General features: G+C 37.6%; 1 protein-coding gene across 3 annotated transcripts in view; it reads left to right on the top strand.

Moving 5' to 3' along the window:
• Positions 1–204: 204 nt before the first annotated feature.
• NETO1 (neuropilin and tolloid like 1) overlaps positions 205–14,486 on the top strand; it is a 62,787-nt gene continuing 48,505 nt past the window's right edge. For 2 of the 3 annotated variants that reach the window (XM_040065622.2, XM_040065626.2), the window contains exons 1-4: positions 344–656; positions 4,156–4,209; positions 5,769–5,906; positions 13,909–14,157. In XM_040065622.2, coding sequence (XP_039921556.1) covers positions 629–656; positions 4,156–4,209; positions 5,769–5,906; positions 13,909–14,157 — 469 coding nt within the window. In that variant the 5' untranslated portion in view covers positions 344–628. Of the gene's footprint in view, positions 657–4,155; positions 4,210–5,768; positions 5,907–13,908; positions 14,158–14,486 lie in introns of all 3 variants that reach the window. The other variant, XM_040065613.2, reaches the window with a different exon arrangement.

Raw genomic sequence — 14,486 nt, 5'->3', positions numbered from 1 at the left:
TCGATTTTAAAGGATTTCGTCTCTAATAAGGTTTTCATTTCACACAAATATGACTAAATCCCCTATTTGGTAAATCTTTCTCTACCCCACCCCTCCTCTTTGGGTTCCCTCCCGCCCGCCCCCACCCCTTCAGAGGAGCAAGCACAGGGAGCTGATGACGGACCCATTAATCCCTTCTTCAATGCATCAAAAGAAGCCGAAGGGCTGGAAGTCGCTGGGCTCGGAGTCCTGCAGGAAATGCTTCGATCTGCTTTTGGTTCTGTATGAAACTGGTGACTAGGGGCTCGGCTCGCTCCGCCGCCGCCCGCCGGCACCTGGATGCGCGGGCCGCCGCCGCCGCCGCCTTGCCCGCCGCCGCCGCGATGCACCGCTCGTGGCGGTGCTGGTGATCGCTCGGCTGTGATGGGATTGAGCCGGCGGTGATCATTCGAAGGCGGCGAGGGAGAGCGCGGGAGAGGAAGGGCTGCTCCGCTCTGCTGTGTGTGGGCTTCGGGATTTTTTTATTTTTTTTTTTTTCCCCCCTGTCTTCTTCTTCTTTTCCTACTTCCATCCTCTCCCCGCCACTGGAAGTCCTCCCGTATCTAAATGGAATTAGTGGAGACCGAAGCCCCTTGTGTAAGGAACAGACATGACCCATGGGCGCAGCTTCTTTCACAGTGAGTATCTATCTCCCCCTTCCCACCCCCAGCCCCGGCCGAGCACCGCCGCCGCGCACGGGCTCCTGCCCTCCGCTTCCTCCACGCCTGGCGTGACGGGACGCCCAGGCTCCCGCGGCGTGGGGGTGAACTCCCCCCACGCACACCCCGCATCCTCTCCCCCAGCACGCTGCGGTGCACCGGCGGGCGGCGGGGCGCGCTCCCGGGGCTGGAGGCTTTCACCTGGGCGCGACTCGTCGGGTGGCTTTTGCTGCGCCGGGAGAGCGGGCAGGGGAACTGCCCCCGCCGTGCGCGGCGCTGCCGCGGGGCCCGGCCGGGGCTCGAACCCGCAGCCGAGGCCGCGGGGGGCGCGGGGCAGCGCCGGGAGCCGCGGCGGGGGCGGGGGCGGCCACAGCGGGCGCGGATCCCGGAGAGCTGCGGGGCGGGGGCGGCGCCTTCGGCTGAGATCCACCAGCTTTAGCAAGGAGGCACCGAAATATGTCAGCTACTCTTCTAAGACCTTAGGGACCTCATCCTGCGCGGTTGGACCCCCTCGCCTGCCTCTGTTTTGCGGAGGGTCCGCTGTTCTGATGGGGCTTGACTGGCCACAGTTCCAGGCAGCACTTCTCTGTGCGCCCACACCTGTACAATAGCGCTATGACCAGGTATTGCTTGTCCAACAACTCTTCGCCAGGCTAAGCCACGTCTGAGCCAAATCACAGCCTCCTAAAAGCCCGGCCAAGAGATAAATCACTTAATGTAGAGCTTGTAATGAAAAAAGTGTACAGATCCATAAAAGATGGAAAGATGCGTAATCAGAGCGGCACTAGAAAGCTCGATTATAATTACACTCGTGATTAGGAGGGAAATGGGGAGGAGGAAGACACAGAGAATGCAACAAGAAATTTTGTGGAAACTTTAAAATAATTCCCGAGATAATCACAATATCGTCGCTATGCTGCCAGCGCTTCCCAAATGACAGTTTTCACTAAGTGAAGGTTCCATTGAAGATTGGTCTCTCTGGGGTCTTTTTTTTTTTTTTTTTTTTTTCCCTCTCTAAAAACCACAGTTCTTTTTCTGTGGTTTTAGAAAGAAAAAGGCGAGGGATCATAGAATAAATTGGTCTGCCTTGTCTGCTTAAATAAAATATATTGTGTTGGCTTTTCCCAGGAAGATCAAAATTTTAATTACTTTCTGGCAACATGCATATTTTAGTGCTGCTGTTAATAAACTAAAGTAAGAGTCTTTCTCTCTTTTTTTCTTTTAATATGGGAGAATTGTTTCACTCTATCTATCCAAATGTTAGATATTATATGTCCAGAATAAAACCAAAACACTTAGTTTCTTAGTATCTGCTTGTCTATTAGACTTTATAATCAAGATTATTTTGACTGCTTAGTAGTAACCAATACTGATATAATGCCATGTAAGTATAGGTCTATGCTTTGGGAAAACTGCTCTGTGATTTGGAAACGTCTTTTCCAGGAATTACAGCTGGAACTGAAAAGACCTGTGCTTTTCTTTGCCATCTTGGTAATAATAAATCTGTGACTTGGACCAACTCTTCACTTCTCTGAACTCCACTTTTTTCCATATAGAAAGTGGAGACCTAATAGATAAAGTTGCCTAAAGTGAGCCTGTAAGAATCAGATATGAATTGTTATTAATCGCCTAAAAAAACAGTTCATACATGGAGTTTGTTTGGTTATCGTGCATCCTATTCTAGCTTCCACAAATTTGTGGGCAGAAAGAACATTGGCAGCTGATTCCATATTTTAATACCAATACAATTCACACTATTGAGAAATTAGGTGTAGGCTGGTGAAGATTGCAGGCATAGATGCATCATGATCATTGCATGAAACACAGCTAAAGGAAATAAGCAACTCAGTAAAGGGGTGCTTCCTGTCTTGTCTTGGATTTTGACACAGTTGGCAGGCAGAGTCCCAGCTAGCATCTATTTCTAGAATTCATCCCTGAGGAGAGTAAGGGCATGAATGGACAGATAGCATTCATCTCTGAGCAGAAGGTGTAGTGTTCTCACTGAATGCCCATGACACACAAGTTTTAACTATCAGTGCTGCTAACATCCATCTCTAGGGGCTGTGAGCCTGACCAAGATATAGTGAATTTGCTGCCAAGCCTTCATTTTCCCAGAATTCCAATCTTACCCTGCTTAATAGGGCAGCTATCCTCCATGCCTCAAAACCCCTGTTGCAAAGGAAAGGTCAAAGACATAGAAATAGGGATCTCAATGCCATCAGAATATTTGGAATATGGAGCGCAGCTTGCTTTGGGGTGAAAATTATATGCAAATTGTGATAAAAAGGTGGAAATATTAAAAGCCCCCATGATCTTGGAAAGGATCATAGTTGCTAGCCCATGGTGGCTTTTGGTGTCTCCTGGGGAAAATAAGAAGAAAGTATGACTTTCAATTACTTTTATTAACTGATCAGTTCCTCATCATAGTCATCAACAAAATGATATCTGACTGACCTAAAATGCACTGAACAAGCACGCAACCTCACTTCCACCTTAAAGTCAGTGCAGCCTGGGAGCTGTGTTTGGGCCTAATGCCAAACTAGCCAGGGCAAAGTCCTAAGCACTCCAAGAACTGATGGATCCGCTTTCTCTGATAGCCAAAGATATGAATGATGACAGGAAAATCAGTGTGTGATTTCTTCATCAGGTAGCTAGCTAGTCACTTTGATCTTCCAAAGTAGTCCCACTATGACTGTACTACAGGTTTGCCTCTTAGCCTTTTCTAGTCAAACTGTTATATTTGGAAATTCCCAGAAACCCGGGAATTATCTTGCGGTCAAAGTCCCTTTCAGAAAGGTTGGATTTGTTTCCAAGAAAAATGGTTGTCCTATCATGGCAGGAAACAGTAGATACCTGTTTGTAAAATGGGCTGCAGAGTCACTGCAGCAAAAAAAACCCACCATCCTCTTGACAAGTCAAACTAGATTAATTAGATTGTTAAGCACACACAATAATTTACTTCGCTAGGGATTTGCAAATGCTTTGATGGATGTGAAGAACCCAACCCCACACTTCCTTCCTACTCCCAGTACTCATTTTCAAATTTTATTATGCCATAGTGAGAGACATTAGCACATACAGTGGCACTGAAATTTAGTCTCCCTCTGTTAAAAGCCACTTTTCTATTACTGACACAAGCTATTATTATATAAATAAGTATTGCTAAAAATGCTTTTCTCTAATATTAAAGAAAAAGGAAAAAAAATATAGGATGCGAACATCAGTGCCTGTGGACTTTGTTTTAAACCCAAAAGGTCTCCTCTTTATTTGCATGCATTTGCAAAGATAAGTACTTACAAGAACAGGCCATGAAGAAACTTGTTTATACAATATGTGCAATTAAAAGGTGCAAGTAAACATGAAACTTTTTCTTTACAGTAATGCTATTTAATTTGTATTCTTGTGAGATACATGAGTACAAGTGATTTGATTGCAGAAACTATCACTCTGTGATATTTAATGCATATTTCTCTTTCAGTTGTAGCAAGTCTAATCATCCTACATTTGTCCGGGGCAACCAAAAAAGGAACAGGTATGTAAACTTCAGACATTTTTGTCAGACAATTTATTAGAGACCAAAACATGGATTTTGAGATTTTAGTTTAGATTTGAAATTTTTAATAGCTCATTTACTTCTAGATCCTGCCCTTTGTCCTTTTGAGTGGAGTATTCACATGCCTGTATACACACAAAAAATCCAGGTGTGCTCATCAGGCTCAGCCTGAGTCTAACTAAAGGCTATAAGATACTCCCACTTTGAAATTGGGAAGTCCAGTACTTACCTACACTGAAAACCTTTTTTCTTGTTGAAGAAAAAACCTGAAATTTGGTATCACGGGTGCATTTGTGCAGGGGGAGTATAGAAAGAGGTTCTTGAAAGCCTTGGATGCTCAGTGCAAGGACAGCGTAGCAGGGAATGCTGCTAAACACAGCGTGACTGAACCTGTGTCTGAATGCACAGCCCCTGCAGGCTGGAATTCATTGCAGGAAATTAGGCTCCACTTCATATTCTGCCTGGATATGGACCAGGGTGAAAAATAAATGCTTAGAGTATGTCAGATTTCAGATAGTTACTATCGTCCTGGGAAGGTGCTGTTTTTTCTCCATTGACAGAGAGAGGGAGCATCAAACACCTTTACTCTATGCGCTGGGGGCTTAAGTTATATGGGACAGTTCTTTGATTATTAGATACCTCATTCAGAGAAATATCAGTCTAGAAACTGCTATCCTTCCTTTTAATAGCAGCCTAGATATATTTCCTTCTGAATAATCTATTTCATTTTAGCCTACTTGTCAAAGCAAGATGCTCAGGAAGGGATCCCCGATCTTCCGCTTGAGCTGGCCCAAACCTTTGACTCCAGTCTCTGCCAGAGAGCAGAAAGAAATGCAAGAGATTCAGGGCTAGGAAGAAAGCAGATGGGAAGGTCTGACTCTGCTCTCTGATGATCCACTTAGAAGGAAGAAACTTCTGGGCTGTGATTCCTGGCCTCAGAGATATTTATTAATTTTACAGCAAACAGTGAGATAAAAATAATCTATGAACCAGATTCCAGGAATTCCCCTGCCCACCTCTGTCCAGTGAACATAGACTAAAAATGCTGCAGTTTTAAAACAGCTTCTATATACAATCATAATTCTATGAGTTATTTCCTTGATTTTGTGACTGGTATATTCCTGTATTACAGCATGAAGCTTGCTGATAGAGCATATGCTTGAGCTTTTTGAGATACACGAGTAGGAAATACACGCTTTCCAATTCTCAAGCACGTGCTTTCCCTAGAAGGCTGTTGTTTTAAAAGCAATGCAAATTTATTTTCCACTAGACATCCAAACCTCTCATCTGCTTTGAAAAAAATGTTTTGAGTAAGAATTATATGTTTGCACATGTAAAAACCAGCCTTCTTTTCCCCTAGATCAATAGTCAGTCTCGACAGAGAAAAGTTTGAGGCCACTGACAGAAAAGGGGCTGTTGTATTGATCCTGTTAAAGAGTTCTAAGCGTCACGTGGACATAATAATTGGGAGCTAATTGATATAATGATATAATGATATGTGTCATCATGATATAATGTTTAATGTCATAATTTCACAGAAAAGCAAACTACTTCCGAAGGACAGAGACCAGTGCAGTGTGGAACTTGGACAAAATATGCAGAAGGAGGCATCTTCACTTCTCCAAATTATCCCAACAAGTATCCTCCGGACAGAGAGTGTGTCTACATTATAGAAGGTGACCGAAAGAAGAATCTTTATGTTTTACCATCAACTGTATTAAAAATAATAGGTTTTATTACATGTGAAGAGTAGGTAAAATGATAGTAATAAATCTTTTCAAGACAAAAAATTTACAGAACCTCTGAATTTCTAACTTGATATAACTCATAATTGGTTAAGGTGGAAAGTATGCATGACTCAGTAATAAACAGTACCATTTATTTTAGGATATTTAAAAAATTAATAGAACCCAAAATGCTGCAATGTGAAGAAAGGATATTTTAAAATTATTAGTAAAAGTGGACATGGGAAACAAAATTGCTTTTGACTTTCACGCAGGCATTTTAAAATTGCCATTCATAACTGAATCAGGGATGACAAGCTTAGCTAGGCATAGTTCAGTGAAAGAAGTCATACAGAAAACATCCATAGAGTGAGTGTTAAAATTATTTTCCATCCAGTTCATAAGAAGTGAAAATGAAAATAAAAAAAACCCCCAACCTACAAAATAAAACTAGAAAAGAATAAACATTAGCACAAAACAGCTCTAAAACTTAGTTTTTGAAGAGTGTGCAATTGCAGGCACAGAAGTGATGTAGGAAAGACTAAAGGTATAATACAAACAAATTATATGGTTCCTTTTCATTATTCTTAGTACAATGGAAGTTGGAGAGATTGTTGTAATAATGAATCTGTGGAAAGTAGTAGAGATTAAATCCTGTCAGAGCTCAGAAAAGATGAATCAGATACTGTATAGTAAGTCCCTGGAATCAAAGTTTCTTTAATGAGTTGAGAATACATGTGGAATAAAACAGTGATGGTCTTCTATCCATGCTTGATTTAGAGAATTATTAATTAATTAATGATGGAGCGAAGAATTCTAGAAATAATTATCTTACAAAAGATGCAGGTAGTACCAAGATGTCTTTCCAAAGATATATAGATGATTAAACTGAATTAGCTGTTCTAGCTTTCCACACACACTACCTACTTTTAGGAAGTCAAAAGTCACAGAAAAATTACTGAATTCCACTTTGGTGCTAGATAATTTCACTGAAGTCAGAGCAGGTGATTATAAGTAATGTAGCCAAACAAACTCTTAAAATAAAATTTATGTTAGTCTGTCTTTCTATATGTCTGTAATTTAAGCAGAAATATTTAAATTCCGTCATAGTTTAGTAATTGGTTTAAAATATCTCTTTTTTTAAAGAAGATAAATGCATAAGTCAAAATGAACAATTTAGTGTTTTTTTTTTTTTTTTTTTTCCCTGGTTACACGTATGTTGCTAGATCCAGGTCTTTTTGCATACACTGATCAAATTTTGGAACACTCCTGTGAGACTGGGAAGAAGCAAGACTGATTTAACTTCAAAGTTCTGAAACACAGGATGTGTTATCATTAAGTGAAATGGTGTAGAAAATAACCTACCATTTTTGTAAAATTTAGTCCTATATCTCAGGTCATGAGATGTTCTTCCTCACAGTAGGAAGGTACTTGAAAGTCCAATATTGTAAAGACTTTTATCTTTATTACAGTAATTAAGTACTTACAAAAATATAGTTAATATTCTGAAAGATGCAAAATGCACTGTTGAAATAAAGTAATTTAAAATACCTTAAAATGTAAATACCTAAGAACAATTTAAGAAGGAAAGATGTAATCAACCAGCTTCTCTGACAAAGATTAAATTCTACGTTGACAGGTTTAGAGCAATGTATAGGGAAAAGAGTAAACTCAACAGACATCTTGTTATAATTTACTGGAAAATCCAATCTTGTAAAATCCAGTTGAACACAATTTTTTATGGCATGGATATTTTCTTCTTCCCATCCAGCCTAATCAACAGTTTGGATTGCAGTTCGTCATTTTAAAACCCATAATGAACCATAGGCATTGCACAACATTTTCAGCTCTGATCTCCCCGTGTCTATTTCTGTCTTCTATAAAGTTCAGAAATAGTCATGTCTGACTGGAAAATGTCACAAAAATAAGCAGAGATAAAGGAAGATATCTGAAAAATAATATTTTAATATGTGGCAGATTAAAAAAAAAAGGCAAAAGAGCTACTGAAAGTCAACAAAAACTTTTTTTGTAATTAGAATAAATGATTTATTAATATTTTTTTACAACTTATAAAATGACAGAAAATGATAAAAAAGTCTAGCAAGTATCAATTTTTCCCTAAATCTTTTATATTCTATGAAGCTCATTATCATAAGACACTGATATTAAAGGATTTAAAAAAAAAAATAATACTGATAGCAATGTCTTTGAAATCAGAAAACAATCCACAGAAATTGTGGATAATCCTGAATAATGAAGGAAATAAATATTTTATTGCACATCAGAAGCATCTCTATATGCATTTTATTTCTATATTTATTATTGAAATTTCACTATGCTTGAACAAGTTCTGAATCCTGTTGAATGCCAAGTACCAAACTAGAGAGAGTGCTGATATGGTCTGTAGAATCATTCCCCCATCACTGTCTCCCCGCTGTATGTCTCAGGGAGTTCAGCATCCCAGGACTGTAGATACCATACTGAAAGTTATATGATGTGAGTATAAATACATATATGAATCACTAGGTTCTTCCCTGGCTGCTTGCATCCATTCCTTCATTTGTTTGCTATCATATATGGTCTTATGGCAAACTCAAACACAATTCCTAGTGACTTTAGGGGTCTTTACTGAGGATTCCAGATTCTAGAGTGTTGTAAACAACTGAGTTTCATCTCAATATTTTTTCCTCCACATTGTAGCTCAACTTATATATATGCAAGCTTTTTATCATGTCAAAATTACTTTGGTGAAGTAAAGGAGCTGGCAAAAGTGGCCATGATCATAGACTCTGAATTTCTGAAAGAGACAGGGAATTCTAATTGCAGAGGCTTCTATCCTAGCAATCAAAGACAGAAACAAATCAAACAGTTGGAAGTTAGATATTTTTTCCTTAATTTTTTTTTTTTTTTTTTTTTTTTTTTTTTTAATTCCATTTCAGTAGTAATGATAAAAAACTCTTGGGACAACTAGGAAATTTTCTTGGGACAACTAGGAATTTTAAAGTCCAGGTTGAATGCCTTTCTAAAAGAAATCCTTTAGGTCATCTAGAAATCATGGACTCTGTACAAAAATTGTTATGCTAAAGAGGAGTGTCACAAGGGAGGCTTGGAGGAGTTGGATACAACTCCCCAAGGAGCTTCTGATGAATCCCATCTGCTTTTCAAAATGCAATGAGAATTTGTTCTTCTTTTTTTTTTTATTTTTTATTTTTTATTTTTTTTTTTTATTTCAATCCTATTTGGCATATAGAAAACATAGAAAATGAATTGAGAAAAATTGGCCAAATTTCACCCTTATTTTGCATATTCATAGTTCTAACCTGACAAAATTCACAGCTGCCCAGAACAATCACAGCAGTGACAGCAGTAGCCTTTGCCAGACTGCAGAACATTTGGCATGTGTGCTACAAAAGGAAATTTGCACAGGAGCAAAGGCTTTTATTTTTATTAACATATTTGGGGGATGGGATGGCCATACACACTATAACTTGAGAATTGGTTTAGCAACCTTGTAAGTGAAATACCTGTAAAATTTTAGCCACTCTTCTACTTTTAATAATTAAGTCCTTATTTATGAATATAGTCATGGACTAGAATTGCTTTACAAAGATATAAAATATATCTTCCACTTTACATATTTGTGAACATAATGTATTATCGCTCTTGAAGGTTTTGTTCTCAGAAAAGACCATTAAACTCTTCCATGATATGTCACAGGTGTTAGAAAATTGTCATGTTATGACCGAATGAAATACTTCTGCTCAAAGTGCTTTTGTATTTCAGAGTGATTTTTGTGTTCAAAAATTTTTCATCAAAATAATGAAGGGACCCTCTTTTCAAATGAAGATGAATCCGATTTTCTTATCAATAGTAGCAGAATAACCAGAAGGAATGAGGATTATTGAAACTATTAGTAGGGTAACTGCTTACAGAGATGGCAGTAGGTGTTGAGTTGTTTCTCATTTCCATGCAGTATGGCAAATTGAAACAGATTTTTTTCACTTCAGCTGTCACTACACAGACTTAGAGGCTGATCAGAATTAAAACCTTAATTGTGTAGTTTTGTTGCAACTGTTTTACTGCAAGCTGGAACACAATGACTCTTTTTCATTGGATATAAAATTTCAAGACAGCACTTGTTTAAGATAATTACACGAAAAATATGACAAGACATGCAAGTATTAAGTAGAGTTTTCCATGGTGCTAAACTTTTTTTTTTGAAGAAAGGTAATTGGAGGTTAAATATGGAAGTTGTGTGATTTGAAATTTTTTCTTTTTATGAGACAATATATTATTCAATGCATTTCATTTGGAGCGGACAATAAGTTTTCCTGACAATGTAGCCACAGAATAAATTCTGAAGGTGTGAATGGGCTTTACCTGTGCATTAGGATACCACTCCATCTCTTCTTGTCTGACTAGATGGCCAGATGCCAATCCAGTCTGGAAGATTTGCATATTCTGGATTATTTTGTTTTATTTTCTCTAGCTACACACACACACTGTTACTGACTATTCTGGACTTGTTCCCAGTTTATTTCTGTAAATTTTACAGTGACCTCATGTACACACGTTGTTGCAAAAGCTGTGGCGCAAGATGTGTATTTAAAGGATAGCTGCTTGTTCTACCTTGCATTTAGCAAAGAAACCCCTTATTAAAGCCAGAGCTTAAGTATTAAATGATACTATTTTTGCTAAAAGGAACTTAAAGCTGAGATTTGAATTATGTGTCTTCATCTCTTATGGTCACATCTAGGAAATTTAGATTAATTTTGTGTAGATTATTACAAACTTTTAACCATCAACTAAACATGAAGCACAAGATGAAAAGCAGAGGTGCATTTAAAAGCACCTGATGAAAAGATCATGGATTCGAGTGTTGCACCCTGGGGTTACACACAGTTACAGAAATATGAATTGTTCCTACTGGCATGGCCAAAATGGTACCAGAACAGGAGTTCACATTTAAGGAGTATGAATGGGCAGCGGTCCAGCCCTCAAACTCAATCCCCAGCCATGTTTGTCCCCAGTGGACAAGTGCTGCTAATGAATATTCGATGCTCCATTCTTAAAGTGAAGTAGCCTCTACTCATGGGACTTTAGGGAAAAGTGGAATCTCTTGAGCTCTCCTTGTGCCAATGTGATTTGTTCTGATCCTCTAGCAAGATTTGAGCTTCACTAGGAAGAGCTTCATCTTGACTTGTTGAAAAATAAATAAAAGCAGAATAAGGTAAACTCTAGCAATATTCTGGTCATAAAACTGGTTGGCAATGTCAGATTCAGAAAGCTACGTGGAGATTATGGTTGTGGAAATTTTGCTTTTTCTCAGGTCCTGCATTCACTCAATAGCTCAGTCAATTGCTGCATTCAGTCAATACCTCTCATGTGTAACTCTGTAGGCCTGATTCTTAGTTATCCACAATCTTTCCTTTTGCTTCAGAAACTTCTATACCAAGGTTATAGCTGGCTCTAGGGCTCCTTTTTGACACCAAAAAGTCATGTCAAATGACTGAACTCTGAGGGGGGCCTTGTGGCCATTTTTAATGTTGAGTCTTGGGTACAGAGAAGACCTGCTAAGGATTTAACTATGGGCCAGCACTTGTAACCCTCTTCTTGACATGTAATAAGGCAGCAAAAAAGAAAGTTTTTAAAGGATAAATATCTTATGATAATGACATAAGCCATTTTTGAAGCAATCACTTTGTGGCTGTGGGATGTACAGCAGCCATATACTGTGCTATGCTGCTGTATGTCACTAACAATCTTCATATCTAGTTTGTGCCATTAAAACATAACAATAAAGGCAGGTTAATAGCATAACATTGGAGTCATAAAGGTGTAAGATTTTCAAGTCATGACAAGCATTCTTAAGATTACCTGAAGTGTTGTCAGAATAGATTTTCTGATACCTGACACTGCAGTCCGTATGTGAATGATGAGCAGTTCTCAACAAATCTCCTGAAACAGAATAAGAGCATGCAGAATATGATCCCAAATTGAAATTGTTGATTGCTCTCTTCTGTCCTAGCATTTCTTAGTTGAGTTTAAATCAATAGTTTTTATAAAAGTGTAAAGTCAAGGATAGAAACATCTGAATAAAATTAATCAATGGTGTCTTCCAGGTATTTAACCTTTTACTATAATATATTTATTTTGTTCTTCAAACCTCAACAAGGATAACATCATTACGATCTCTTTTACAAACTTTATTATCTGACTTTACTTTTGTAATATTTTTGTGCTTTCAAAGTTGTTTGTTTTCCATATACTGTGAATTTGGTGCAGTTATATGTAAAACATAGACCTTTGCTTTTGCTATTGAGTTTTTATGGGCATAAACATCCCAAATTTCCTGTAAATTTGTATAAACAATAACAAGTCAATAATAAGTATTTCCCTGAATGTGAATTTCTTCAAAATGAGAGCAATAGAGAAGGTTTCTTTCTTATGTCAAATTATATGTTTCAAAAAATATTTATCATCCAAATACATTAATATTGTAAGTAAATCTGTTAAAATAATCTTTCTTTTCAAAGAAGGTGTTTTTATTAACTTCTTAAATGCTTCTTATAAAATGAGGCTATATTTCTTTACATGAAATAGTTGCAAGAGAGATTTGACTGTATGCTCTTGTGTAAAGATTTCAAAATTTACTTAACTTCTTTTTATTGATTTAATTTTAAAGAGTCTCTCTCCTTATGTGAGTTATGAGTTTTTACCAGGAGCTTCATCTTAAAATATTTCCAAATCCAAATAAGAGATTTTTTTGTGATCACAATGACTGTTTTCTTTTTACTCTTGAGGAAAGAAATTTTGAGATACTGACTCCTGGAGTGGCAGCAACATCCATGCTAAGCAGTTTCCATGCTAACAACTCAGCATGGAGTTTGTTCTTGCATATTTTCATGTGGAAAGAATGGTAGCTCTGGCAAAGCTCATGGTAATACAAACCTCTCTTGATTTGTGTCAAGTGTAGGACATGATCCCATGAGAGGCATAGAGGGCAATGACATGACAAATCCTTGTCTTAGCAGAAGGCTCTGTCAGCAAAAGGCTCCAATGCACCATGCTCTGGACACAGAAGGCACACGGTTTTTGCTATGGCCAGGATTAAGTGTAGAAAACAGTGCACCTCTAGGACACTGCCTCTGATAAAATATATCAATCAAACCATGATTTTTCCCCCTCCTTTTAAGAAAATACTGTATTTCTATCAGTTGCTTTTTTTTTGCTTTATACAGTAGATGTCGGGAAATACTTGTTTTAGAAATTGTTCCGACTGTCTCTAGACTTAGTACTATCATTAAAGAAGGCATTTTTAAAAAAATGTCTAATTAAGTGGCCACTATGAAGTTCCTTCAAGATTTTCAGTATATCATTTGCTCTTCAATTATCATCGTATCTAGTTCTTTCTTAAGTGAGAATTCACTGCATTTGTTCTTACATCTCCGATGTGAAGTAATTCTGAGTAGAAGCAATTACACTCCAGTTTGCCATTGACTGCAAAACATATAGAAACATAACCTGTCCTTACTGTAGCACAGTTCTGAGCAATCTTTTCTTCATCATCTTTGTTAATACTAGGTGTAAAAAAAGTATTCTGATTAACACCCCTCCCCCAAATATAAGAGAAAAACTATTTTTCTAAATATGTAAGTTTCTTAGAAACATTTTATATTTGAAAAAACTGTTCCTGGCTATATTTTTATTTTCATCATAGATGTCTCTCTTAGCTTTAATAAGCAGTGCTGTCAAGAGTACTTTTTTTAGAATAGAACAATAGACAAGCTGACAGTGTGAAATCTGTAAAAATGCAGATGTACTAATTTCCAAACAGGTTTTTAAACAAAATTTTAAGATGCATACAAAATTGATATATTTGATTTTCCTCAGTTTTGCTTTGGTTTTTAAAAGGTCTTAGGTTAGAAAATAATAATTTTATTTTTGTCTCTAGCTGCTCCTAGACAATGCATTGAACTTCACTTTGATGAAAAATATTCCATAGAGCCTTCTTGGGAGTGTAAATTTGACCACATTGAAGTACGAGATGGACCTTTTGGCTTTTCCCCAATCCTTGGACGTTTCTGTGGACAGCAAAATCCACCTATGATAAAATCCAGTGGCAGATTCCTGTGGATTAAATTTTTTGCTGATGCTGAACTGGAATCTATTGGATTTTCTGCGCGGTATAATTTTACACCTGGTAAGTACAAGCCATCACATTTTTAATAGAAAAAGCTTGTCATTGTAACTTTTCTAATGATGTATAATCTTGCTGCTGAATAATATCTTTAGCTGGTACTTAGTTTATTGTCAAGGAAGGTATTAATAGACAAGAAACTGATAAAAGTCATATATATATTTTGCATAACAAGTAAGGCTTATTCAAGGGAAAGATTTTCAGATCCTGCAGTTTTTTAAAGTATTGTTTTCAAGTGAATGCTCTTACAGAAGGTAATTCAAAATGTTTCATGGGAAGTTTAGTGTTTTATGCTTGACTGTTTCACTGTACAGATTTTCTTTCAGAAAGAT

The sequence above is a fragment of the Hirundo rustica genome, chromosome 1 (assembly GCF_015227805.2).
Source record: "Hirundo rustica isolate bHirRus1 chromosome 1, bHirRus1.pri.v3, whole genome shotgun sequence".
In the NCBI taxonomy this organism is placed as follows: domain Eukaryota; kingdom Metazoa; phylum Chordata; class Aves; order Passeriformes; family Hirundinidae; genus Hirundo; species Hirundo rustica.
Note: the sequence above shows the minus strand (reverse complement) of the source record. Positions and strands in the feature narration are given on the sequence as shown.